This window comes from Miniopterus natalensis, chromosome 9 (assembly GCF_054644295.1).
Source record: "Miniopterus natalensis isolate mMinNat1 chromosome 9, mMinNat1.hap1, whole genome shotgun sequence".
Lineage (NCBI taxonomy): Eukaryota > Metazoa > Chordata > Mammalia > Chiroptera > Miniopteridae > Miniopterus > Miniopterus natalensis.
This window is the reverse complement of record NC_142089.1, coordinates 11358332-11382419: the sequence shown is the minus strand read 5'-3', so window position 1 is coordinate 11382419 and position 24088 is coordinate 11358332. Positions and strand designations below refer to the sequence as shown.

The window sequence follows — 24088 nt, the reverse complement described above, 5'->3', positions numbered from 1 at the left end:
GACTCTCTAACCTGGCTGTCAGATGGCTGGGCCAGGCTGTGGGTGAAATGAGGCTGGTACTGCAAATAGGCAGGTTCTCTCCTCCCTGCCCTGAAATCACAAGGTTCAGACAGTTCAGTAGTATTAAAAAGGCCTCAGCTTGGACACACCTTAGGTGAAAGACCTGGGCAATGATCCACAAACCAACGTGCTATTTACACACAAGGCTTTTGATAAACTGAAACAAAGACTAGGTGGCCCAACCTGAATGACAGCATGAAACTATAGTCTTAATTAAAATAAGTCTGACACCAAATACAGATTCCTCAACCAGGAGTTACTCTGGAGAGACGTCACCAGAGGCTGGATCAGTGCTCAAACTTTAGCAAAGGACAGATCTTCTTTCTCCCCAACATAAAACAGCAAATGCGCCTATAAGATGGAGTTAGCAGTAAGAGTCTGAGGAAGAAGCAGGGAAACAGAGGATTTCTAGATTAACCTGGGAAACTGGAGGCAAACCAAAATCAACTTAACCAGGCCTCACAAAAGAGAAAACTCTGTTGGGAAGTCTTATTTAAAAAAAAAAAAAGATTCATAGCTGGGCAGAGAGGAAACGGCAATGGCCTGATGCTTTGAGATTCTCAGCTGAGAGAGTGAGTTCAGCCTCCATCCACCAACGACTGCACCAGACATATCCCAAAGGAGGCTCCCTGAGAGTCCATCTTTGCCCTCACAACTCCACTAAGATGAGCACCCAACACACATCCTCCACCACCCTGTCAAACTGCAGCTGGCGCATGACTGACCCTCGCTCCCCTCGGCTCTCTGCTCTCCGGCAGCAGGTCTTGGGTCTTTACCGCCAGGCACGATTCAGGAGTTTCACCTGCGCCAGTCTCTTCGTGATCATGGTGGCGAAAACCAGGCCAAAGAGGACACTGCTGATTAACACGTAGTCATAGTCATCCTTCAGGACGTCAAACTGTTTAGATGGGTAGACTCGAGTTTGGTAAATGTCCAGGCCATAGGCCACAACCTGGAAGGCAGGGGGAATGAGTAGTAGTTAGGAAAGGCAGCTGGTGATCCACACAACATCACTCGGGTAGGGAAGGGAAGGGAACCCTCAGCTGTTTCCCCAAGGGTGAAACCAAGAGCAGCTGTCACATTGGGCAGCTATGGGATCTACTCACCAAACAAGTGGACTCCAGGCCTGAGGGAGCGGTGTAGATACCTCGCATTCGAGAAACTGTCTGGTTATAGTTGATGAATCGTTCTGCGTGTATCTGTACATCTGGAGAATACGGGATTAGGTTCTCCTCTCTGCAAAACATCAGCCGGGACGGCATTCAAACTGCTGTAAGGAGATCCCTTGGCTGCCCTTCCGGAGTCCTGGGAGCTTTCCAGGCCACACATCTAGCCTCACATCTCCCTTCAAAGTCTACTAGGTAGGTAGAAATTTAGCAGCTAACTGTTGGAAGGCTGCGAGAAAGCAAGCTGCGTGGAGACTAAGACTGAGATCTGGATTCCTACCTTGTTCTAAATCTAAGTACAAGTAGCATACAGACAACCAGTATTCACACCAGGGGAGGAAAGTCAGGGCCATTTTAAAACCAAAAAACGGAGCCAGTGGGCCAATTCCTGCTCTTTCCCACAGAGTGTCTCTGCCTACACTCCTCTCGAAAACCCTGTTAGTGCCCCGCGTCTTTTGCCCACCCTTATCCTTCCCTCCCGCGCGCCCATCTCCCTCGCTCTCATTCTCGCCCCACCTGCAAACCATACTCCTCTCCTTCCCGCGTGTGCAAAGACAGACCTACTGTCTCTTCATGCTGCCCAGTTTCTCACACCCCTAAGGGAACAGGACTGGGGATGGGGGCGAGAAAATATGCAGAAATGATGGCTGGAATTACTCAAATTCATATTAACAGTGACAAGCTATTTGCCTTCCCTACATGACCCAGCCCCCCATCACATCCCTGACCTCCCTGTCCCCACCACCAGCTGCTCCAGCCCCACTGTCCCCCCCCCCCCCCCGTAACTCACCAACCTGATCTCAGAGAATTTGCACCGGCTCTTCCCTCTGCCTGAAAAGCACCCAGATCTCCACAAGGCTAGCTGCTTTCCTCCTTACAGTCTTCAGTAGAGTGACCATTTCAGAGGGGCTTTCCCTGGCCACCCTGGCAAAGTTCAACCACAAACCACCACCCCCATAACCCTTCATAGCCCCTGTCCCCCTTTTGCTTTTTTCTTCCTCAGCATTTATGAGTAGCTAATAGTTCATCTTATTTACTGTCCATCCCCCAGCCAGAACATAAAACTCCATGAGGGCAGACATGTTTGTCAGACTTGTTCACTGCTACATCTCCAACACAGCAGGACAGCATGTACCAGACTGAAGACCAAGCGTGACTAACAGTTTAGGTTCCTAAAGGTCAAAGTCTTCACGCTGCCCACAGGGGTCTCACCTGCTTTGTTCTGTGGGGATCTCAGGGCGGCGGGGATCCAGCAAGGCCTTAGGAAGGGAGAGGATCGCTCCGGAAGGTAGTCCAACTGCACAGAAGGAAGTTGAAATGACTGTTCACACTGGTCAAACCCAGATTAGGGCTAGTTACAAAAATGTCATTATCACAGAAATGTAACACTGAGTTTAAAACCAAAAAAAAGGGTCACTGAGGCTCCCTTAAATGGCCAAAAATGATAATCTAATACACATGGGTCTGAATGAAGGTTCCCACTTTTGAAGATACTGGTTTCCTCACATATCCTGAGACATCAGGAAATAAAGTTCTTGAGTCAAGAAATGGGTACTGATGAGAGAGAGGAGCATGGAAGGCCACTCAGATCTCTTCATCCCCTCCTCTCCCTCCAATACTACCTGTCGCGACCGAGTCTCCTTCCCATGAGCCAAACATGCCGTGGGCGCCACTGCGGCAGAGGCCAGGGAGAGCAGAAGACATGAGAGCCTGCTGAGTTCAAAAGTGGTGGGGCTCTAACTTGGGGTTTAAACTGCCAAGAGGGCTGCCCTCCTTGTATTTGAGAACAAAATAGTAGTACTGAGTGCCTGTCAGCACCGAGACCCAGACGTCTTTGGTAAAATCAACTAGACAGGGCAGCCTGTTAAGCACCACTAAGTCCTGAGCTTAGGCTGCAGAAGGATGAGGCGGAACCGTGCCAGTTTCCGCAGTCAGCACAGGCCAGCTGTTGGGAATAATATCAAGGCCCAACTTTCTGAGCAAGGTGACAGTGCAGAAAGATATGAGAATTAAAACGTGTCATCATCTATGGGTGGCAAAGCCAGACTATGGAACTTTTCCTACTGAAATAAAGGCCTCCTCCCTAGCCTTTCCTGTCGGAGGTCAAGCGTGGCTGTGCCCACATGGTATCCCTGGCTCTGTCCTTCAGTGTGGCTGCCTGAGGAAACCCAGTCACCCCAGAGACCCCCCCGGTCACTCACTAAGCAGGTGTCGGCTGGTGATGCCCCGCTCGGTGATGGTGGCTTCCATGGCACTGATGGAGGAGGGGAAGATGTAGGACTGCTGGAGGACTTGGGGCAGCTGGGGCCGGTCCAGGGAGCTGAAGGCGGTGGCATTGTACTGCGCGGTGCCCTCGTAGAGCTCCAGCACGGTGAACTCGTTGCGCCGGGCCTTGGTATTCCAGTACTGGTACTGCAGAGGAAGGGGACAGCCAGGGACTCAGCTGCTGCTGGTCCAACTGGACGGGAAATTACCTGGGAAGACACCTTTCCAATCAGCTACATGCCCAAGAAGGAAAGAAACCACCCAGCACCCCGGTTTTCTTCCTTGCTAATAAGTTTACTACCTTCCAGAGTAGTTTTCTCTAGGCTACCCACACTTCACCACAAGAAACAAAGGATTCTCATGATTCCTGGAAATCGGAATAATGGCTGGCATCGGGTGCTTACTATGTGCCAGGCATTGTAAGCTACACTGGAGGTGACTGTTACTATCCCTATTTCACAAATGATGCTGCACAGAGCTTAACTAGCTAGTTCAAGTCCAGGTTGTACGATCAGGAAATGGAAGAGCTGGGATGAAACCTAGGCAGTCTGATCCTGAGCCTAACCCCCGACCAGCACTCTATGCTGCCATCCAGGGGTTTTGGATCCCACGAAAACACAAAGCAGCATCTGGTTTCTGGAACAAGAGGCAATGTGAGGATTTAGACACAGGGAGACCAGCCATAGAGTCTTGAGCTGTCATGTCCCTGATGGCGACATGAGTTTATCTGCGAGTCCTTACCACCACCCAGTTCTCAGAGTGCACAATGTGGACGGGGCCCTTGGCCTTCCTCTGCACAGAGGAGTGGACGATGCGCCCAGTGACACCGTCCACGAGGAAGATGCCGATGAAGGTGCGCTCGTGATGTACGTCTGTGCTCTCGGTCACCACGGCCAGTAGGTTGGGGTTCAGGCTCTGGGAAGGAGGAGAGTAAAGCTCCCTCAGAACCACAGTGGCACATCACGGGCTCCACGCCACTGTGAGCCTGGGGCTGTGAAGCAGGGCTGGAGCTCACTGGCCTGGCACAGGAATCGGGTTTCCTGGTAAGAAGAGCTTCCTGTTTAAGAGTCTGTCATCACTGCACCCGTTTAGTGTCTGCTGGGTGCTGGTGCCACACCACGTGCTTTGCCTACCTCATTTCACTGAATCCATAAACATCTTTGCAAAGTAGCTATTATCCACATTTCAGAGATGAAAAATGTTACAGTAGTTACACAGCTTGCTCAAGTCACAGAAGCAGCAAATGGTAACTCAAGATACAACCCAGGTCTGCCCAGTCACTGGCCTAAGGACATTGCTCCAGCAACACTTTCTATCCCAGTAGCCTCCCTATCACTGAGTCAATGGATGAGTCTCAGTTCTCACCTTACCTGGCCTACTGGTACCATGTGACACTGGATCACGCCCGTCTTGAAACACTTTCTCCACCTGGCATCTAGGACACCGCTTTGTTTTCTTCTGCCTTACTGGCCACGCCTTCTGTCCCTTCTGCGGGTTCCCCTCATCTCCCCGATCTCTTGGACGCTGCCATCTATACTCACTCTCACGGTGACCTCAGCCACTCTCATGGCCTTCACACCATCTATGGGTGCTGGCAGTGCCCAACTTGATGTATCCAAGCCAGACCTCTCCCTGAACTCCAGACTTGACTAACACACTGCCAGCTCAGTATCTCTTCTTAGATGTCTTATCTCAAACTTGACATGCCCCAAACTGAACTCCTGTTCTACTTCTCAGGGCTCCTCATGCGTCAGTGTCTTAGACCTGGAACCTCTGAGTCATCTCGACTCCTTCCCTCTAACACACACAACATCCTATCCATCAATATATTGGTTCCACCTTCAAATGTATCCAAGATCAGATCCTTTGTCACCACCCTAACCAACCCAGTTTAAGCTACCATCATCTCACCTGGATTATTACAACAGCCTATTTGCCTGCCTGCTCTCCTCCTTGGCTCACAACAGGCTAGTCTCAACACAGGAGGCCACATGAGCCTGTTATACTTCCATCACTTCTGTCACTTCTCTGCTCAAAACTTCCCAGTGGCTCTCTGCGTCACTCAAAAGGCCAGAGTTGCCCGGCTGGCATGGCTCAGTGGTTGAGCATCAACCTATGATCCAGGAGATCGGGGTTTGAGTCCCAGTCAGGGCACAGGGCACATGCCCAGGTTTTGGGCTTGATCCGGGGGGGGGGGGGGGGGGGGGGGGGGCAGGAGGCAGCCAATCAGTGGCTCTCTCATCATTGATGTTTCTCTCTCCCTCTCCTTTCCTCTCTCTCAAATTAATAAAGATATATTTGGGGAGGGAGGAGGCCAGAGTGATGGCCTGTGATCTGGCCCTGTACCTCCTGACCTGAGCAACCCAGACTCTCCTCAAAGACCCCATTCTGGTCATACTATCCTCCGTGCTGTTTCTAGAACACTCCAGGCATGCTCTGGCTTTTCTGTCCAGAAGGCGCTTCCCAGGTATCATATGACTCACTTCCTCATTCCAAGTGTTGCTTAAGTGTCACTTTCTCAATGAGACCCTCCCTAACCATCCTATTTCAAATGTACCCCCTTCCAATTCCAGTCTGCCCTGTCCTCTTCTCAGCTTCGTATTTTCCTATAAAACTGGTCATCCTCTAATATGGTATATAATTTACCTATTTATTTGCTTTATTAGCTTCTTTCAAATACAATGAAAGCCTTGTGAGGACAGGACATGTCTCTTGTGTTCCCTGATGTATCCCCATGTCTAGAGGACCTGGCACCCAGCTGGCACTCACCTCTGTGGTATCCCGTCCAGAACCTGCAACTACAGTCTAACCATGAGAAAGCATCAGACAACCAAAACTGAGAGACACTCTACGGAACTCCTGACTAGTGCTCTTCAAAACTAGCAAAGTCATTTAAAACTGTCAGCTTGACAACTAACTGCAGTGTGGGGCCCTGGATTGGATCCTGGGGCAGAAAAGGACATTAATGGAAAAGCTAGTGAGACCCAGATAAAGACTGGAGTTTGGTTAATAGTCTTGCAACAATGTTGGTGTCTTAGTTTAGACAGATGTCCTGTGGTCCCCTGGGGAAAACTAGAGAAGGGGTATGTGGAATTCTGTGTACTACCTTTGCAGCTATTCTGTAAATCTAAAATTAAGCTCAGGGAAAAAAAGTTTATTTAAAGCAAGACTGACCTAAAAGCATTCGGTATGACTCCATAGACCCCACTATAAGTATGACTCCATAGACCCTGCTCCTACTATGCTTTCAGCACATGAAAACACAACCACTCTAGTCTATTTTACAGGTTTTTTTTCTAGTACAAGTCAAAATGTACTTTAGAACATGTATTATATTGGTCCTTCTGAACAAGCAAAACTGTGGCCACATGGAAGGCATCCATCAGTAAAGATTTCAAGCTCACAGCACTAATACTAATGTTAACTGGGTGGAGGACACCATTCAAATCACGTTACCCGTGGGGGGTTTTTGTTTCTTTGTTTTTTGTGGGGGTTTTTAAGGTATCTTTACTGATTTCAGAGACAGGAAAGGAGAGGGACAGAGAGAGAGACAGAAACATCAGTGATGAGAGAGTCATCGATCTGCTGCCTCCTGGGGATCGAGCCCACAACCCAGGCATGTGCCCTGACTGGGAATCAAACCCTGATCGCCTGGATCCCAGGTTGACACTCAACCGCTGAGCCATGACCGGCCTGGCAACGTTACATGTTATCATTAATCTTCAAAGTTATCTATGACACAGACACTACTGTCTCCATTCTAAGTCAGGAAGCCTAAGCAAATCACCGACGATGAACAGTTAGTCTGCGGCAGAGCCTCGTCTGAACCTAGACAGTCCAACTGGAGGCTTGCACTCACCTCACACTTGGCGAAGCAGCTGCCCATGGAGTTCCTTGGTTGTGTTACCCGGGTCTATTACATCTCCCCTAACTCAGTCTCTGCTGTGCTGGAGGGTGTAATTAGTATCCATTACCACAATGACTACATGCCCTCATAGGACAGTTCTGCAGCCCACTAGTCACCTCTCCATCTCCCGCCCTGTACTACTAACTACAGTGCTGGATCACAGAGACAGACTTTCTGACTGGTCAACTAAGGTTTAACCCCAGTAAGCTCTATCAGTACTATCACTAATAATAACAGCAGCTAACATCTATTGGGTAAGTGGCCTTATGCCAGGCCCCAGGCTGAGCATGAGTCTCTCATGGGATCATCACGACCACCCTAGAAGGGCAAAGTGTGCCCATTTCACAGACAAGTTAGGCTCAAAGGGATTAAATGACTCACTTGGAGTCATGTACCTACCAAATTCTAGAGCCAGAATTCAAAGCCTTGCTCTTCTGCATTATACCAGACTGGTGTGCATACCTTGTAGAGCACGCTGCGGTCCCCCATCACACGGCCCTGGGAATGCACGTGCTCACTGCTGCGCTTCCCCTTTACTGTGACAATGCGCTGCACTTCTGGGGGGATGGTCAGCTCCCAACTCAGTTCAGTAGCGAGATCCTAGAGCAAAGGCAAAAAAGGTGGCACTTGTCATCAGGAGGGTACACCTGGACCCCAGACACCTGTAGCTGGGCACATCCTACAGTTCATTATCTGTAGCCTTTGTGCTGGAAGAAACAGGAAAACAGTAATAAGGATCTAGTTTGTAAAGAAGTTCTAAACTCTCAGTTTGACTTTAAAGGATACTAAAGCCATTAAGAAGCAAAGGACTACTCAATAGCTTCCCATTGTTTATCTGAGTAGGAAATATCCAGAGAAAATGTACCACTTATTACTAAAATCAATTCCCTGGGCCAACAGTGAATTACTGAGCTGGCAGGGACCTCAATATACTATAGTAAACATTCTTTAGAGTCAAAGGAAACCAATGAGCAAACCTCTATGGTTAAATGTTATTACAGAGGGAGGGGAAAGGGGCACAAGGACCACCTGGGGTGCTGGGGCCATTCTGCTTCGGATCTGACTGCCATGTACACAAATGTTCCTCTTTTGAAGGGTCACTGAGTCATAACCTCAGGATTCTGGACTTTTCTTAATATACTTGAATTAAAAAATGGGTTTAACAAAATAATGAGGTGGAGGAAAATCAAAAATCCTATTATTAAATACAGGTCAATTCCATTTCACCAAGAAGAAATACCTATGAATCACACATACATGTGGTCCATACAGCTGCTTACACAGTACTGTGGATACACAGAAAGGACCATGCAAGATGCACAGCCAACTCCTGACAGGCATTTCACCTGGGCAAGCAGCTGGGAAAAGATGGAAAGGGTCCGCTCACATTTTGCTTGTGCATTTCTGTGTCAATTCAATCTTTTACAGTGAAAAACATTCCCAGAGTAAGGTCACTAGTAAACTCACTCAGAGGTCAAAAGACTGTAAGTCATCCTTGGCCTACTCCTCAGGTACACTTTGCCTCCTTTGTCTGCCCTTGGCCACCACTTACTCCGATGACATCCTCAGAACTCCACTGATTCATGACACCACACTTGTTTGCTCCCCTGTATCCACAAAGAACTGTCTCTCTCAGGGTCTCCTTTATATCAACTTGGAAGGGCAACTGATTTTCACCCCCAAGGATAAAGAACATATTTTCTGGGTAGACCATTTCCTGTACTGTTTATGTGAAAGGCTGATGTTACACAATAGTCAGAAAAGGGCATCACACCTTAAAACAGCAGCAGGTAAAAATCTTAGATGGCACTTACCATGTGACAGGCACTGCTTTATGTAATTTACATGTATTAGTCCCTGACTCCTCACAATAACCCTATGAGTTAGGTACTATTATCATCTTATTTCAGACAAGAAAACAGCGCTAGAGAAATCCTACACCCAAGGTCACAAAGTTAGTAAGCAAGGTTTCACACATAAGCAGCTGGGTCCAAGCTCTTAACCTCTATATTATGCCTCTCCAAAGGCCCTATGGGACAGGATGGAAGGGCCATCAGCATGCTGAGTACACACCACAAATTACTCCTCTATGCAGCCCTGACGGTGAGACCAAGACCAGCCCTCGTGAACAGCCAAGCTGTACTTCAGAGCCAGTGTGTACCACTGTTTGCAAGAGCTGGACTCAGCCCAGCTGGGCATGGCTCAGCGGCTGAGCATTGACCTGGGATCCAGGCAACTGGGGTTCGATTTCTGGTCAGGGCACATGCCCGGGTTTCGGGCTCCATCCCCAGCAGGGGGCGTGCAGGAGGCAGCCAATCAATGACTCTCTCATCATTGATGCTTCTCTCTCTCTCCCCCTCTCCCTTTCTCTCTCTGAAATCAATAAAGATATATTTTAAAAAAAGAACTAGACTCAAGTAGGTCAGGGTCAGAGCAAATCAACCCCACTTCTAGAAATAAAGTTCAAAACATGTTCTATCAAGAGTGGGTTAATAACACCATCCTCACATAGAAATACTTTTACTCAACCCCTATTTCTACCTCCCATGCTCCCCAAAAGGAAAAAATGTCCCTCTCTCCACTGTAGAAAAGGGAGCGAATGAAACCGCCGCGGGAACAGAGGCTTTGTCTACCGTTCGCTGCTCTTTCCACAGCACCTGGAACCACACCTGCCACGTAGTAGCTGCTCAATAAAATGAAAATGACTTTGAGTCAGGCAGCAGGACTCTGCTGGCCTAAATTTACAATAAAATGAATAGTATAATTCACTTCCTAGCCAAATAACCCAAAAACGCCCACCTCTCTCCTACAAAGGATCCTGCCAGGATGCCCCTTCCCTACCTTCCGAAGTCGATATCCACACAGCCGTCCCTGCTCTGCATCCACCAAGTAGAAGAAGATGGAAGGGGCCAGCTCATGGAGCTGTCGCAAGACATTCCGAGTGGCTGGGAAAGCTGTGACCTTGGAAACCCCAAGAGCAAAAGAAAAGAGTTAAAGGAAAAGGCTGGGCATCTCTGAGCAGTTTCTCAATACTCATTACTATTTCCCATCAAGGAGAACCTTCATAAAACAGCAAATCTTGAAAGAATGAGTGTACTGAGCTCAGTTAGGGCTTGAGTTTAGTTCTGTTAAGACCCTGAGTAATCAAGTCGCTCAGAAATGCCCTTCAAACCCAAACATGCGCTCACTGCAGACAGCTCCCGTCTCTGTACCACCGGCTACTGTGTGACCAACCCTCCCAACACCCAACTCCACTTGGAGGTTCTCCAGCAACACTGAAGATGTCATACCTTGTACTCATCATCTATCAACAGCAGCACCTTGGCATAGTCTTGATCCATGACGGGGAGAAGCAAAGACTGCAAGATGGGGCGCTTCAGCACCGGGGGAGCCACCTGACTCCATTTCCCAAAAATGGGATTGAAGACATAGAGAGAACTCATTCCTGTCTCCTGAAACAGACAAACTGTCAGATTTCACCAACATGAAAAGAATGCACATCCTAGGGGAAATCTGAAAAGATGGGGATTCCTTAGTCTTTGCCTTCCTTATGGGAAATACAAGGCTAATCTGTCAAAAGGAAAATACAGTACACTTCCCCTTGGCTCCAAAGCTAACCAAGAACTGGAAAGACTGAGGGGCAAATTAAATGGTCAAGAACCAATTCAGCAATCCCTGGGCAGCAATTCCAGCAGAACGCTTCCCAGCTCCCTTTAAACAGTACCAGGATGAACCCACAAAAATCCATCCAGTTCTAGGAGGCAGGGCTAGAAGTAGCTTTGTGTCCTGCTCTTCGTCATCTAAGAGAGGAAACAGCCAGTCAGCTACCAAGGGCCACCTATGCCTAGGAAGAAGCAGCTGCTGCTACACATCTGGTCAAGTCACACCCGTTTCCAGTCAATTCCCCCTCGGTCCTGGATGGCTCCTCCACTCAGGAAAAAACAAAGAAACAGAGCTCTAGCCCCTGAACACTGATCTTGAACTCCCATACAAGTCTCAAGGCCTAGGAGGAATTTAAGTTATGAAACACCAAAAAGCTACCCTGCTTTGGTTCAAATCAGAGGCGGCCTCACCTTATCCTTCACCAGGAGGGTGCACTGTGGGGGGTGGGGGAAGTGAGCAGTGGTTCTCTGCACCATCAGTTTAAAGGAGGAGTCTGGCTTGACACTGGGGAGATACTGTTTCCACAGGATAGTGCCAGAGCTGCTCTCAATGCCAAAAAGCTGCAAGATAAACAAATAACTGGCTCACTACTAGGAAGACAAACCAAAGAACTGATTCTATCCGTGAAAATTAGAACCCGTGCTCTCCCCTGCCATACCCAGAGCCTCAGAAGGCTTAGTACCTGAGGCTCAACCCCCACTCACCTTGCCTGAGGCTGTCACCATCACCATCATCTTCTGGAGGTTGAATTCATCTCTGGCCAGGGTGTCAATGTTGATCTCATTCTTTATCTGACTTCGGGGCTTCCGAGCATCATAAAACATTTTCCAGAGGTGGGAGGTCCATGCCTGCAGCAGGATGAGCTGGGACGAGAGGCGTTTCAGGAACATCCCCAGCAAGCCATCTGGTGTCAAGGAAAAGGTAATACAGCTGAGGCTCCCTCCCCATCAGACTGTTTCCAGCAAGGGGGTACCTGCTTTTCCTAACGAGGGGTCGCTCTCTCTCCTGTGGCTCCACACCCCAGGCTGCACGCCCAAGGGGCAGTCCTGTGTCTGATGCCAAGTCTCACACTCAGGTACAGCCAGGCAAGAACTTCCAAACCTACTTACCTGGCTCACAGCACTTCACCTGCCTGGGATCTTGGAAAAGGAGACTAAGAGGTCAGGGATCAGCCATGCAGGATGCAACCATGCTGTGAATGTCTCCACCACAGCCCACATCCAGAATGGCTAGAGGAAGGCTCCAGGTGCAATGAAACCAAAAGAGAGGGGGAACGTGGGGTGCAGGAGTGCATTGTATGTCTATCATGGACGGGTGCTCTCACTTCCCACTGCTTCACTCCTACTCTGTGAACTGTTTGACCTGCACCCAACAGACCTACCTACAACCAATTCCCAGGCTATCACTCACTCTCTCCGACTCCATCACGACACCACTACCCTCGAATCTCCTCCGCAAGATAGATTTGGTCACTGAAGCAAGGTAGCATGGTGCAGAGCATGGCCTCTGGAGCCTGGCAGACCTGGGTTAAAATCCCAACTCCACTTGCTTACTAACTGGATGACCCTGGGAAATGTACTTGACCTTCTGGCCCCTGGTCCCCCATCAGTAATGACCTGTAACCCACTGACTGGGCTGCTGCAAGATGCCACCACATGATGGACATACAGGGTTTCACACAGTGTGGGGTACATGGTGAGTGCTCACTGAACAGGAGGGATGCCCTTTCTTATGTAATTTTTCTTCAGTTCAAGGAAGAGAAGTGAGAGGCAAACAGGCAAGTCACAGCCACAGCAGTCCACACACACATGGTATATACCTTGTTGATGCAAGTCAGGAAAAACACAGAATTAACCAAAAGCTAGTCATGTGGGCAGGCAACAAGCAACAAAGTGGCCGGAAGCAGATTTTACCTTGAATCGCTGGATCCAGGCAGCAAAAATAAACAGTAAAGTCAAATTAATCCTCAGCTTAGAAAAACCTGCAATGCCTACCAGGGTGCCCGGCCCAGAGTAGGCCCTCAATAACTATCTGTTGGACAGCGGGATGAATGAAGGGAAGGGAGAGAGGTGGGAGGCAGGAGTGAGTCAAAGTAGAGGGAACCAAGTCCGTCTTGGGTTTGGGACTGTGGCCAGCCTCAGAAGGCACTGGCCACAATAACTGGGTCAACCCAGTCATGTCTCTCTAGAAAAGCATGGCTGTTGCTCTGGGGACAACGGGTGTATAGTGCCTGACACGCTGCCTGTCAAATTTCAGGTACTCAGACAATGATAGCTATTACTACACTAAACTAAGTTTCTTTCCTCAGGGCCTTTCCCTAAAGGGAGTCTGACACCTTTCAGAGAAAAAACGGGTACATAAACCATGTGACCACAAAGCACTGTAAACTGGTCTCAGAGCGGGTTCAGAGCAGACTGGCAACAGCTGCACCCCGAAAGCCAGGGATGCCGTGAGACAGCATTGCCTGTGGTCCAACTAGCAGAACCATTCCCAAAGCCACCCTCTCCAGCAACTCTGCTGGCCCATCCTCTTAAGCTCATACCTGCCTTCTTGCCAAATTCTCCTTCCAGCTCAGCCTGTGCCCCAGTCAGGGGGAGGTCCACCATCTCTAGGCAAACCACCTCTGCCAGCGACTCCTCCCGGCTCCACAACACCGCCTTCCCTGCTGGAGAAACCATGATCACAGAGCTAGGCCCACCCCTTATCTCCCGAAGGGACTCTTGCTGGGTCAGGGATTCCCTGCAGCTCTTATGTCAAAAAGAAACAACAGGGCAAGGGGCTGGATTCTACAGGTCAAGCTAGGAAAGTTCTGTGTCCCAACAAGAATGCTAAGGAATTCCTCAAAAGCAGGAGACGTGCTTTGGAAAAAATATCAGGGTATGCTCATCATGGCTCTTTTCCAGAAGCCTGTTCATAGCCCCAAACAGAGAGTCTAACTGGAACTAAAGGGTGGGCCTAAAGTAAAGGGGCCGAAGGAGGTCCGCTCACCCAGCTGCTGCAGGAAAAGGAGCAGATGGTCCTCGGTCTGCACCAAGGCCCGGTAGCCCACGGAGTCGTCCTTCTTCAGGAACACCTGGATGTAGAGCTAGGGGCCAAAGAGTCAAGACCACTGCGTCAGTGCCAATTCAAGTGCCTCTCAGTGCGCCGGACCCTAAGATCCAAAGCCTGAGGTGTGGTCAGAGGTCCAGGTCATGGCATTATTTTATGTCTAAAGAATACAGCTATTACCTGGACTCCAAAAAGATAACGCTTATTCCTAGAAGCCAACACAACAGTACTAGGCTCGAGCTCTGACCTTCCCATGGAGGAAACCTGAGGAATCCTTGGGTCCACATCATTCACCATGTGCCAAACACAACCCACTAAGTGAGCAGGAGGACAGGATTAGGCTTCCTGTTTTAGGAACAAAAAGCCCGGCCCAGAAAGGCTGAGGAACACAACTAAATGTGCACAAAGGCCACACCGGGCAGCAACGAGGAATGCCAGCTGCAAGGCTAGTGACCTCTTGCTAGCTCTGTGACTTGGGCCAGGGTCCTGAATCTCTGGACACAATTTCCTATTTGTAATAATCACCTCACAAGACTGCTGGGAGAGTTAAATCAATTAGTGCATACATGAAAAGCTTAGCACGGTGCCTGGCACAGTGACGACTTGGAATGAATGGTACGGCTTTCACTGCTATTCACAGGGACTTATGACAGGTCAGTGGCTCAGCAAGAACCAGAGCCCATGTCCAGAGAGCTCTAATCCAGGACTGAAGGCTGTGATCCGGCCCTGAGGAAAGGGAGCCCTACACTGAGACGCCCAAACAGCGAAGTCTGAAGACAAAGCTCCCTCCCGCTCACCCGCTCTGGCCGAGTGCCGTTCTGTTCCAGGCTAAAGGTGATAGTGGTGTCGAGCAGCCGCCGACCAGTCTCCACCAAGTAGAGGTTAATGGTGTAGGTCTGGTTGAAGCAAGTCAGCGAGTCCTAGGGGAACAGACAGCATGGATCAACTAGAGGGATCTCCCAAAGCAAAGTTCCCCAAAGGAAGCCCAAGAACCGGGGGCAAATACCCTAGTGAAGGACCCAGGCCAGGAGAGGAAGTATGTGCAAAGGAAGAGAAAAGAAAGCTAAATCCTAAGGCAGAAATAACACACCCAAGTAAATAAATAAAATTACAACCACTGTACTTGTCCAGAAGGACACAGTGCAGTATAGCAGAGACTGTCCAAAGAGATAGAACAGTCAGCGGGGAAACGACAGACCCTTCGGAAAACTCAGGAGAAAGAGCCGCAGCAGGAACCTGTGTCTCCAGCCAGGGTCCCACACTCTGCTCCAGTAAAACACAGATTAAAACTCAACTCTACCAGCCAGGAGCCCAGAATAAATGGGGAAACTAAGGCTGAAAGGAGAAAGTGGGTAAGGGCAGATTCTAGAGATTCTACTTCCTAACCTCCCAACTAAAAAGGATCCAGGGAAATATTATCTATACTACTTAGGAAACCCCATTTGAGGCTGGAAACCAGCTCATGGCCCAAGCTGCACCCCCAGCTTCACTGGGTGACCTCCTGGGTCTCTAGGTCTGGCACACTGCCGATGCCACACCCTACCTGTGGACCAGACTTCTCCGAAAAGCTCCCCACTGACCCATCTTCAGAACTGCTAGGTTTCTGCTAGGAAAAGAGAGGGACAGGAGAAAACTGAGCCAAAGGGTCACTTCCCAGTCACCAAAACAAAGCTTTCACCTCTGTGTCTTCTCAGGATTTGGGAGAAGGCAAATCTCAATTTCCCATTCCTGCCCACAAAGCCTATGCAACTCCTAACAATCCAGATGGAAGTGAGGTCCTCATATTAGGTCCACTCCTGGGGACCAAGCAGGTGTACAGAAAGCTCTATCGATGATGTGAGAACTCAGTTCTCAACAGCCTCCCGCCCCCTGGACTCAAAATGACAGGGGAATATACCCAGACGTTTGGTCCCCTGGGCTCTTGGCAGACACAAGGAAGGAACCCCCCAGTGCTGACTAGTATTCTCAACACTCACCGCTTCATTCCGACAGGTCATAACTGCAGCCACCGTCTTCTCCCCAGTGGTGGCAAAGCTCACCAGGGCAGTCTGGGGGGGAAAAGCAGGGTGTTAGTTCCTAAAGGGGACCTTCACTAGCCAGCAGTCCTCCAGAGAGTCACCTCTGCAGGGAGGTCCCTTGGCCTTGGAGCTGAAAGTACTCCAGCTTCAGAGCGTAACGGCCAGGCCATGGGAGAGCAGAGGAAGGTGCCCCCACAGCCGAAACGGCCTCTCCCCCTCCTCCGACACAGGCACAGGTCGATCCTCAATCCCACGCTGCTTAGTACCTGTGGGAAACTCTAATTAATGTCCCCACTTTCCTGAGGACTCATAGGAAGGTGCCAGTTTTACCCTAAAGATCCTTTATAACTCTTAGAAGAAAAAGTACCCCATTTCCGCTCTAAGGCTAATCCCTCTCAAGCCACTTTTGGAAAGATGTCTTCTATCTTGAGCCAATACCTCCAGCTTCAAAGGTAGGGATTTCTAGCATTCATGTCCTGGCTAGATCCTCCTGAATCGTAGCGAACCATGTGGCCTGCAGTTACCTGTGGGAAGTTTTTGAGCAGACTCAGGACCCCATGATGGTAGTGCAGCAGAGCATAGTGGCTTGGGGACAACTGCAGGAAGAACTGGGCCCGAGAAGGATCCACTGGGTTAGGTTGTGTGGGAAGGACCCGGGGTTGGAATCCACTTGCAAATTCTAAGTCGAGAGACTGGGAAGCAAGAAGGAGGGTTAGGGCTAGAAGCTGAGAAGTCCGTTTTTCATCCCAAGCTTGCACCCTCTGTCCCACTTTGCCAATGAAAGCCATATGGCATGTGGCTCCTGAAGTTCCTATTCAGGTTCTCCAAAGAGGAGAGTGGCCCACTTCCCCTTTCATCAGTTCAGCCAGAGGCCTGCCTTCTCTCAACAGCTGCCAAGGCTCAGGAAGGAAGCAGGACATTGGAAGAAAGACTTTTCAAAGCAGTGAAGGCTGTGCCTCAGGCCAGGGGAAGCAGCGCTGGTGTCTCACCTGCAGTGGGATCTGCCTCAACTCCCACTCTGTCTCCAGGGCCAAGGTCTGGAGGGACCGTGAGCTGGGGTCAGGGCACACCAGGACAGCCTCATCAACCACACCACAGGCTCCGGTGAGACTTTGCAGCCAGGGAGTTGAAACCCTGACCTACAGGAAAGACATCATAACAGAAGGCCCGTGAAGATTTTTACACTTCCCTCTCAGCTCATCATCAATGTCACCACCAGATTCCACTGGGGAGGCCTAACTATAAGGCTCTTTACGGTTGATTCCAAAGGAGCTCCTCCTGTCCCCCAGCCTCCCAAAAGCTCCAAAGCCAGAGAAAAATCCCAATTTTCTTTCTAGTTACTAGAAAGACATACTAGATTATTTTTAATACCTGACACTTCAGATAAGCATTCGCTTACTATATTTGTCACATGTGGCTTCTCTATTATTATTTTGCAAGATACTTGTAAGCAACAAATAGATCTATGCAATTTTTTTAGCCACCCTGGGAGAGCATTATGTATGAATGCAAGAGCTATAAATAAATACTTGATGAGGAGAAGGCAGCCTCCAAGTGACTAGAATCAGGGACCTTAAATGGCTCAGCCAGCTGAGTTCCCTGGTCCTAGTGCAAGGAAGGGTTCTATCTGTCCCCTTCCTCAACTCACAGGGCTCCTTGAGGCAGACGCCTGACCATACCTGTTGCATGATCTCTCCATCTTCCACATTAAACTTGACAATGTTCACGTGGCTGAAGGGAACAACACCGAGGGCCCACACCACCCCAGAGCCGTAGGAATACACCATCTGGTAATGGATGCTGTCACTAAGAGAGAGGAGAAAAAGCAGGGAGCAACAGCCTGAGCCACAGGACAGGGGTCCTCCAGAAGCAGGCTGCCAGGTCCTTAGCCAGCGTCATAAAATATCAGTTCCCAAATAGGTTTTGTTTGGTTCACACAGTTCTTCTTTATTATTTTTATTAGTCGTCCACATTCAGAATTGAGATTTTATGTGTAAAAACCAGATTTCTAGCTTTTCTTAAAAAAGATGTGGCAACACTAGGCATCCCTGCATGCCTATAGGGCACTTATCAGCTGAGTAAGGCTGCCCCCTTGAGGAAGGCCAGGCACACTGCAGTTCCCAAGAATCCCCAAGGAGTCTGCTATCCATGCACTTGGCCCCACAGGAATCTGACTTTTGGGTCCAGCCTTAGGTGGTCTAAGTAGATCCTTTCCTTTCCTCCCTCCCTCCTGTTTCTTCCCAGCTTCAATGCTTCCCACCACCAGGACGTCTGGAAACCACCTCAAGCTCCTAAGCTCCTGCCCTGGGCCTTCTTGAGTTGTTATAATTCTTAATATGAAAGGCTCAGTCTGACTCGAACTAGAAGTCCAAGAGCCAAAAGTAGTATGACCATGAGCGAGAGAGCCACTCCCCTTGCTTGACTGGCTCTCATGCCCAGTTTGAGAGTTTTCTCCTCACTGCAATGGAAACTCCAGAGGTAGCACAGCCTTTGAGTTCAGGCCTAGATCTAGTGAGCCCAACACACTATGCCTGATGCCAATGTAAGGTAAGCTGGGCCAAAGCAAATGCTTCCACTCTAAAGGAGAGAGGGGCTTGTAGAGAGCAGAACCAGGCAGCCATCACCTGGTGGGAAGGCAGCCTTACCTTTCTGGGAGATGCTCCACCCACTTTAGGTGCCCACTGGAGAGGTGATGGAGGGCAAGAGTGGTCTTCTTCAGGACTGCAATGTACCGCACTGACTCTTGCAGGCCTACCAGGCCAAGTGCCTGGAAACTGAGCACAGGGACTGGGTGAGCACTGCCCAGCGCATCCAGAGCCTCAAGCTAGAGGAAACGATATGGGACACTACTACTGCAGCTGGGTAGGTAAGAAAATAGGTGTTGGGGTCCAACACATCTGGATGATCCTAAGCCCAGTGCTGCCTCTGGTTAGGTGACTTGGAGACTGCACTTTGAACCACTAGGCTACACTGCTTCCCTCAGGCTCTGAGTCTCCTAAGAGTTGTTCCCTCCTTTCCCTGGGACTTCACAGCAACCAGGCCAACCCTCCACCATGGCACCCATCAGAAAGTACTGTCATTATTGGGCTACATGCCTGCCTCCCCCAACTGACAATGACTTCCTTGATGACAGAAACTAACTCACAGTCACATGCATGTTCCTACTGCCTGGGGGCTCCCCAAGTGCTTACCAAATAAATGACTACCAGGTGTATAGGCTAATGCAAATGACCTTATCATCTAGACTTTAGCCAGGATGTAACAGTGCTTTGAGCTGTTCTCTAAACAGAATTAAAATACTGAAAACTTTATATTATGTCATTGTATCTACAACACTGCAAAGCTCTCAAGTCATGGTAAGACTAGGAAAAGCAGTTAAGTACAGTAAACACTGCATCTAGCTCAAAGCTCTGCATCTGACAGGTGCTCAATAAATGCTGGCTGAGGAAACACATGTGTTCCATAACCTCAAAAATATCAAGCCCTGGCTGGTGTGGCTCAATTGGCTGGAGCATCATCCCATACACCAAAAGATAGTGGGTTTGCCCGGCCTGCGAGGCTCAGCAGTTGAGCATCGACCTAGGATCCAGGAAATCAAGGTTTGATTCCCAGTCAGGGCACATGTCCAGGTTGCAGGCTCCATCCCCAGTGGGGGGTATGCAGGAGGCAGCCAATCCATGACTCTCTCATCATTGATGTTTCTATCTCTCTCTCTCTCCCTCTCCCTTCCTCTCTCTGAAATCAATAAAGACATATTTTCTTAAAAATATACACAAACAAAAAAAACATCAAAAATTGGGTGTTTAATGCTCATTGGCTCTGTAGTTGTCCCTGGGAAAAAGCCAAAAGGCCCAGAGTTGCTGTCCATGCAGATCTGTGTTCCAGCAAAGCCCTGAACCAAGCCCAGATGAAATATAGCTTCTCCCCCTCTACCTGCCACTGTCCAAGGTAATCTCCCAGTTGAGGCCCCCTATGTTAGTCTCCCAGGAACGCATGATCCGGCCTCCACTGGACACAGTGATTGCATCTGGAAAAGAAAAGTCCATAGTGACATCATCTCCCAAACTGGAGCTCTGTAGCCACCTAGGGCCTGTCAAAGGTAGCCTCACCTCTGATACATGAGTGCAAATAAGAACTATGTGCATACCTGTTCTCTCTTGTGGGGAATACTTCTTCTTCTTTCCCTACCAGACCCTGTGCAAGGGAGAAACCAAGGAATGGGGAGAGGGAGCCGACACCATGATGGAAACAAAGCAGGACTGCTTACCCTGTCCGTACAGCAGCATGGCATCCACTGCCCCTTCCGCTGTGCCCTTGTCAACATGGCGCCACACTGAGGGACATGAGAGCCAGACATTACTACAAGATAAAGAGAGGCATCCAAGAAAGAAGACAGGTGGGAGAAAACAAAAGAGGTCTGCGTTTGCATAGCGGTGCCCAATTTTATTTCAAGGGAGGGAAGGACTATAGTGAAATGGCAATGATCCACTCCACTCACTGGGTAATGGGGGGAGGAGGGACTGAGAGGAGCCGCTACTGCCCCAGTCTAAGGTCTCTGCACTTCCCACCTCTGCTACCACCCACCAAACATGCAAATGAACAATGACAAAATTAACAAAATCCATGTGATTCGCAAAAAAAATAGTGGTTACAAATTACATATCCATGATTTTAGTGCCTAAAAACATCCATAAAAGCAGTACAAGTAACTGGTAGGGGGACAATCCAAACCTTTAGTGCAAAATAGAGTAATGTGTTTTTTTGCAGCAATATCTAATTTAAAAATACTCAGGATGCCCAGCCAGGTGTGGCTCAGCAGTTGAGCATCAACCTAGGATCCAGGAGATAAGGGTTCGATTCCCAGTCAGGGCACATGCCCAGGGTGCGGGCTAGGCAGCCGATCAATGACTCTCTCATCATTGATGTTTCTATCTCTCTCTCTCCCCCTCCTTTCCTCTCTCTGAAATCAATTAAGATATGTTTAAAAAAAAATACTCAGGATTTGGGCTCAGGGAAAAAACAAAGGCCAATTACAGGAATATATTAAATGACAAAGACTAAAAAAAAATGTTAGAATCCAGTAAGAGATGCATCTTTTGGCCAACTTGTCCCTAATCTGGGAACCAGCCAGACTTCCCAAGCCACAGACCATTCTGGATACACTATGGTCAGCCATTCCACCCCAAGCTAACCACCCTACACAATTCACTCACAGATCTCCCCAGTCCGAGAATTTAATGCTGCAATCACATTCTTCTCTGTGGCCACAACCAACTTCTTGGATCCAGGGGAAAATTCCAAGGAGGCAAATTTGAGCTTCCCAACATACTGCTGTCTCCTAAAGAAAAGGGAAATGTGAGCAGCCAAAACCATCACTGCACAAAATGCTTTGGAAAAAGACAACTGCACAAACACAGGTTATCACTGTCGGTACCTATCTTAGGATGTAGGAGAAATGTTTGTTAATGGGAGAGCTGAACTAACGCAAGATTTCTATGCAATGTAGTCAGAAGCAAAGGGAACAAGAAAATACCTAATAGATGAGAAATACAAGCCTTCCTTCTAAATGTAAGCACATATTTATCTCAAGATAAGCGACACCCAAAAGAGCACCTGGCCTAAATCCCACTGGAACAAACATTACAGTCCTCTCTGTACTCATTAATAGTGGGATTAGGCACTCACACCACACATGAGAGAAGAGACACAAACCCTGTTGTCCATGAACATACAATCCAACTTTCCCTTCTACTTTTACTGACCTCTGGAGAAAAAAGTTATGCAAACTTTCCCAACAAAACTCCTTTGTGCTCTACAGTCTTTTCTAGCCTGCACCATGTTCAGGATCCATTTGACCCATTACTCATACCTTCTTGGGACTATACATATCTCATTACTTTCAACACTCTTACCTAAGCATAAAGAGAATGTAACTAGCTTCGTATGGCAGACTACCAAGTACACAGGAGGTGCCTGCACATTGCTGTTAATGAAAAAGTACTACATTCTCCGACAGAGTGGTGAAGGCCAGGGGAAGAGTGATGGGGGCTGGGTGAATGTGGGCAAAGACAGGGGAAATGGGAAATATCTGTAATAGTGTCAGCAATAAAAAAGTACTGCACTCTCCAGCAAATTAATCGCATATGATGCTTACACTGAATTTATCTTGTCATGATTTGGTCTAATTTTTTTTGTTTTAAGAAACAACTAAGCTGGTAGTGGAGAGAGGCTTATATTACATTTGACAGTTTCTACCAGTATTTCCACTTACTTTATTCTCACTGTATCCAACGAACACTCCATGAAGTACGTGGGACAATTATTACTCTCATTTTACAGGTAAGTAAATCAAAGTCCACTGAAGTCATCTAATTACTGTCAGAACTAGAATGCAAAACTAAGGCCTTCTGACTCTAAATTCCATGCTCTCTTTTAAAATACTGTTATCTGGACTATAAAAAGAATGCCTGCTCATTGTAGAAATGTGAAAAATACATAGAAGTATTAAAAAGAAAATAAGAAATGCCCCCAAATAACCACCATAAACTTACTAATGTTTTGGTATATTTCCTTCTGTTTATTTTTCAACTTGTAAATTGCATATGCCTAGTAGTCTGCTAAATTGGAATCATACATATTGTATTATGAGTGTTTGCCCTGTCTTTAAAAAAATGTCATTATGTTGCATTTGTCAAGCCTTCTTATATCACACAGCAGGTCCTCCAATAACATCATTCCAATTTAACAATTTGCCGTAGGGACTTAACTCTTGCTTATATCAATTGGCCTATGGGAAAACTGGTCTTGATGTATGTTGTTCTGTTTAAAATTGCAGAATGTACTGATGATGTTAAGTGAAGACTTACTGTATATCTGCCCCATGAGCTCCTTCACATCTCCGTATCCACAGCACCCAGAACCACCACTGACCCACTACAGGCACTCAACAAATAGGTGAGTTACTTTGCCTGATACAGAAAAGACTTCATAGAGGAGATATCTGAGCTGGGCTCTGAAGGTTGAAATGTTCCCTGAATAGTAATAATAATGGGCAACATTTACTGATCACACCCAATGAGCCAAGCATTGTGCTAATTTAAGGAAATGATCTCCTCCATCCTTACAACTGCTGGAGGAGGTGATGGATTAGTATTAGTAAACCACTTTACAGATAAAGAACACACGGCACAGAGTGGCTAAGTCACTTTCCCAAGATCACACAACCCTTAAATGGCAAAACTGAGATTCAAACAAAAACAATCGGAATCCAGGGCCTTAAAGAAAAAGGAGGGGTATGAGGAGGGGGGCGAGTGAACCGCACCTCCAGGAATGGCACCTCCTGGCAGATGTGAGGCTTGCTCGGGCCTCTTCAGAGGCCAGAGCTGGGCTGGGCTGGAAGGGAGAGGAAAGAGGGCTCAGTATAGGACTTATAACAACACCCAACGTCCTGTTCACATGCTCGAGATGCCAGTCCGAGGAGGCATGAGAGTTCACTGCGGGCCGTCGGCCTCTGGCGCGCAGATCAGAAGCCCGACAGTCACGGAGAAGCGGCCCGACCGGGAGGAGGGGACGGCGATCTCCGACCCGAAACCCACGCGCGCGGCAATGTCACCGGCCTGCAACCTGTACAGTCACGCGGGGCGGCTCAGAGGCACCCCCAACGTTTGGTTTAAGGCTCTGCTGTCACCCCCTTAAAACTTCACTTCTGATCAGGGGTCCCACACTTTCTTTTGGCACTGGGCCCCGCAAGCTCTGTAGCCTAGCGGGTCCTGCTGCCTGATAACCCCCTCCCTTCAGCAAGGAGAAGACAGGGACCGGGGAAATAGCCACATCTTTCCCGTAGGGGCGCGCGCACGTACGCACCAATCAAACTTGCCCACTTGGTCTTCGTAGACCGCAGCAGCAGGAACAAGCAGGGCAGCCCAGAGCCAGACTCGGGAAGCCGCCGCCACCGCCATGAT

At 48.6% G+C, this 24088-nt stretch overlaps 1 protein-coding gene across 5 annotated transcripts; it reads right to left on the bottom strand.

Moving 5' to 3' along the window:
• Positions 1-611: 611 nt before the first annotated feature.
• EMC1 (ER membrane protein complex subunit 1) lies at positions 612-24085 on the bottom strand. 5 transcript variants are annotated; one of them, XM_016214664.2, is made up of 23 exons: positions 23991-24085; positions 21341-21465; positions 20395-20460; positions 20061-20154; positions 18773-18901; positions 17807-17933; positions 17117-17266; positions 16652-16819; positions 16086-16157; positions 15653-15715; positions 14907-15029; positions 14050-14146; positions 13604-13726; positions 11766-11965; positions 11472-11621; positions 10689-10850; positions 10240-10359; positions 7861-7998; positions 4233-4406; positions 3428-3638; positions 2439-2523; positions 1167-1296; positions 612-1012 (listed from the first exon to the last, which is right to left on the bottom strand). In XM_016214664.2, exons 1-23 carry the CDS (start codon positions 24083-24085, stop codon positions 833-835), a joined length of 2982 nt encoding a protein of 993 aa, XP_016070150.2. In that variant the 3' UTR covers positions 612-832. The 5 variants fall into 5 exon arrangements, 4 of the variants coding, with proteins under 4 accessions (XP_016070150.2, XP_016070153.2, XP_016070151.2 ...); XM_016214667.2 differs by having other exon boundaries at positions 13604-13723; XM_016214665.2 differs by having other exon boundaries at positions 15653-15712.
• Between the last annotated feature and the right edge of the window lie 3 nt (positions 24086-24088).